This window comes from Halyomorpha halys, unplaced genomic scaffold (genome assembly GCF_000696795.3).
Source record: "Halyomorpha halys isolate HHAL.00 unplaced genomic scaffold, Hhal_1.1 Scaffold256.1, whole genome shotgun sequence".
NCBI lineage: Eukaryota > Metazoa > Arthropoda > Insecta > Hemiptera > Pentatomidae > Halyomorpha > Halyomorpha halys.
Window position 1 is genome coordinate 104,490 of NW_027108006.1, and position 2,909 is coordinate 107,398.

General features: G+C 36.1%; 1 protein-coding gene across 1 annotated transcript in view; it reads right to left on the reverse strand.

The window, feature by feature from the left end:
* Window positions 1–2,902: 2,902 nt before the first annotated feature.
* LOC106680342 (formin-J) overlaps window positions 2,903–2,909 on the reverse strand; it is a 2,103-nt gene continuing 2,096 nt past the window's right edge. Inside the window, exon 2 of the mRNA XM_067046402.1 lies at window positions 2,903–2,906. Within this exon, the coding sequence (XP_066902503.1) occupies window positions 2,903–2,906 (4 nt within the window). The remainder of the gene's footprint in view (window positions 2,907–2,909) is intronic.

Here is a 2,909-nt window from a genome sequence, read left to right on the forward strand (position 1 = left end):
AAACTGGTGATCAGGAATTATATGATTGGAATCTAGGATGGGGTATTATTTATAATTTAAAGGCGTTCAATTGAATTATTATGAATGTTGAACTACACTTGAGATGAATTATAGTAAAATATAATATATTATACAAAAGATTTCATGACAAACTCTATTACCACGAACATTTCAGACAACGCGTACGAAAGACAAAAAAGGAGCTGAATGAGGGATCTTCTGTGCTGAATAATGAAATCAATTAAATAAGCCAGGACGGGGTAGCAATGGGTGCCAGTCACTATCATCCCTTTTTTCTAATTTTGAAAGATATTACAATTATTGGTTGTCTTCAATCTGAAGACAGGTGTGAATTAATAAATCATGTAATTTAAGAAAATATTTCAATAAAAAATACTATTTCATTATCATCAATGAAAAATATAAAGAAAAATGACATAACAATAAATATAAAGCAGGTTCAATTATAATTTCACAAACAGTTTTGCCATCGATAATAAATTACTAGAAAAAAAAATCTCTATCCTATATTTGAAGGTCCTTCTCCAAGTCTGGTGTAAGACTTTGTATCTGAATGTCGGTGAGACAGTGCACATTTCATTTTAGAACAATTGTTTCCGAGTCATCTTCAGAATCAGGGGATATGCAAGTATCATATTTTATCTGAGTTTCCGAAAACCGTTTAGGGCTTGTTTCATTTAATACTGGTCTATTCATATTTCCAAACTCAATTTCTTCATTTAGCGAATCAGAACTCCGAGGGTATATTTTTTCAACATGCTTATGTATATCATTTGATCCCTGTCGCTGAAGAACGAGCCAAGAATCGTTCATGTTCGACGGAAACAGGGAAACCTTCGTAGTACGTGTGTCGGAAGGGAGTCCTAAATCTAAAATGGTATAAGAGGAGAGCTCTTTGCTATCAAGCGAGCCTAAAGAAATCTCCGGTGGGCGATCTGCCACACTTATTCGGAAAGTACTTGTCTTTTCTAAGTGCATTTTACTGGATTCAATGGGTTTGGAAAAGTCAGCTTGAAGATGAATTTCCGAATCTCTGGACTTTCTGGGTATTGCTAAGCGATCATTTTCCCCATCTCTGGTAGGTTTCGAATCCTCTTCTTCTTCTGAATTAACCTCATCAAACTCATTCAATTTTGATGAAAAAGTGCTCAATGATTTCCCTTTACTGGGCAGCTTGCATGTTTTATTTTCTTTATCGTTGCCTACAATATGACTTGACTTCGACTGTTTGGTTATTCCTAAAACGGAAAGATCATCCCTGGTCTTAAATCTTTTGAGAGGCCCCGGTTGGCCTTCGACATCTTCAGAATTAATCCGTTCTGAACTGTGATTCGTTAGTGGATCCTTTGTGAGAGCCCGATGACTCGATGGTTTTGAAAGGACTTCGAGAGAAGATAATGCACCTAATTTTACTAACCGCTTTTTTACTGAATCTTCTATTTCTGATGTATTATTAGAGGATTGACATGGACGAGTGGAGCCCCCATCTCTCTGATTCTCAGCAGGCTTACTATTGGTTTTAGATTCTGCTCTTTTTTCTTGATGGCATTTAAAAACTTCACTACCTTTATCCGAAAATGGAACACAAAGTCCCTTACCATTTTTAGCAAGATTACTCGTTTTCGTATTAGAATTCAGAGACATCTTACTCGTAGAATCTTTCTCAGGCACACGCAGCGTTGAAGAAATTTGTTCTGAAAGTGAAGGGAAAAGAGATTCAAGATCAGCTAAATTCTTTTCAATCGAGTATTTTATTTCAGTATCCGTCTCTCCTATTTTACTCTCATTGCTTTCAGTACTGTTTATTTCAATGTTTTTAATAATTGACAGGTGTGAAACCGTTGGTTCTACATTCTCCTTTTTCAATGCAACTTCATTATTTTTTAAATTATTGTCAGAATTATTTATGAGTCCATCTTCGCATTTATCAAGATTCATCGGATTATACGAAAGTTGTGTATTGTTAAACCCTTGCTCAATTGGTCGGGTGTTCATTTTTATTCTATATTTCTTCCTACAGCCCATGGAATATAGTTGTCCGCTTGTATTATGTGTAGAACGTCCCATCTCTGAAAGGATTGTATGAAATGATTTTACAAAATCTCTAGCTATCTCATCGTCAATAGAACTTCCTTCTTCAGAATCAGCCGCACGGTAATCAGCATCCATTTGATTATCAACCTCATACACCCCACAAAAATCGGTTGGATTCATGGCATTTGCATTTTTACTTCTTAATACTCTATTTTTTTCTGAATCATTACTCGCCTCGGAAAGAAAGCTATCTTTTCGGACTATATTTTTTTCATGATTCAATTTATCTGGCAATGGTGGCTCAATTTCGGATGTTTCACTACTGTACTGAATAAGACTCGTCTCTGAAACATCATATATACCAAAGCTATCCATTGATCCTTCCTTATTAGAGGATTCTTCTTTTTGCCAACCTATTAGTGACGGTCCTTCTTGTTTATAACTCTTTCGTTTTTTTCGTGGCTTAGAAAATACCGGGAATGCATTGGAGCACTCACTGAATGATTTAAGATCATTCTTCAAATATCCATAAGGGCGCTTATCTTTTCGCATTTTGCGTAATAGGTGATTGTAACTACTTTCACTCGATGATGAACTTATGGAATCATTGAAATCTTCCGAGTCTGAGTGCCGTTTTAAAAGAACCGAATCCGATCGGAAAGATTCAAGCCGAATAAGCGAATTTCTCTTCTGGGACTGGTCGTAGTCATCTTCTTCGTGGGTACTGACCCCAACACTGCAATAGGCTGTAGTCGCCATCTTATCTTGTGACTTTCGTTGATCATCTTCTTCCTTATCTTGTGACTTTCGTTGATCATCTTCTTCCTTATCTTGTGACTTTCGTTGATCATCTT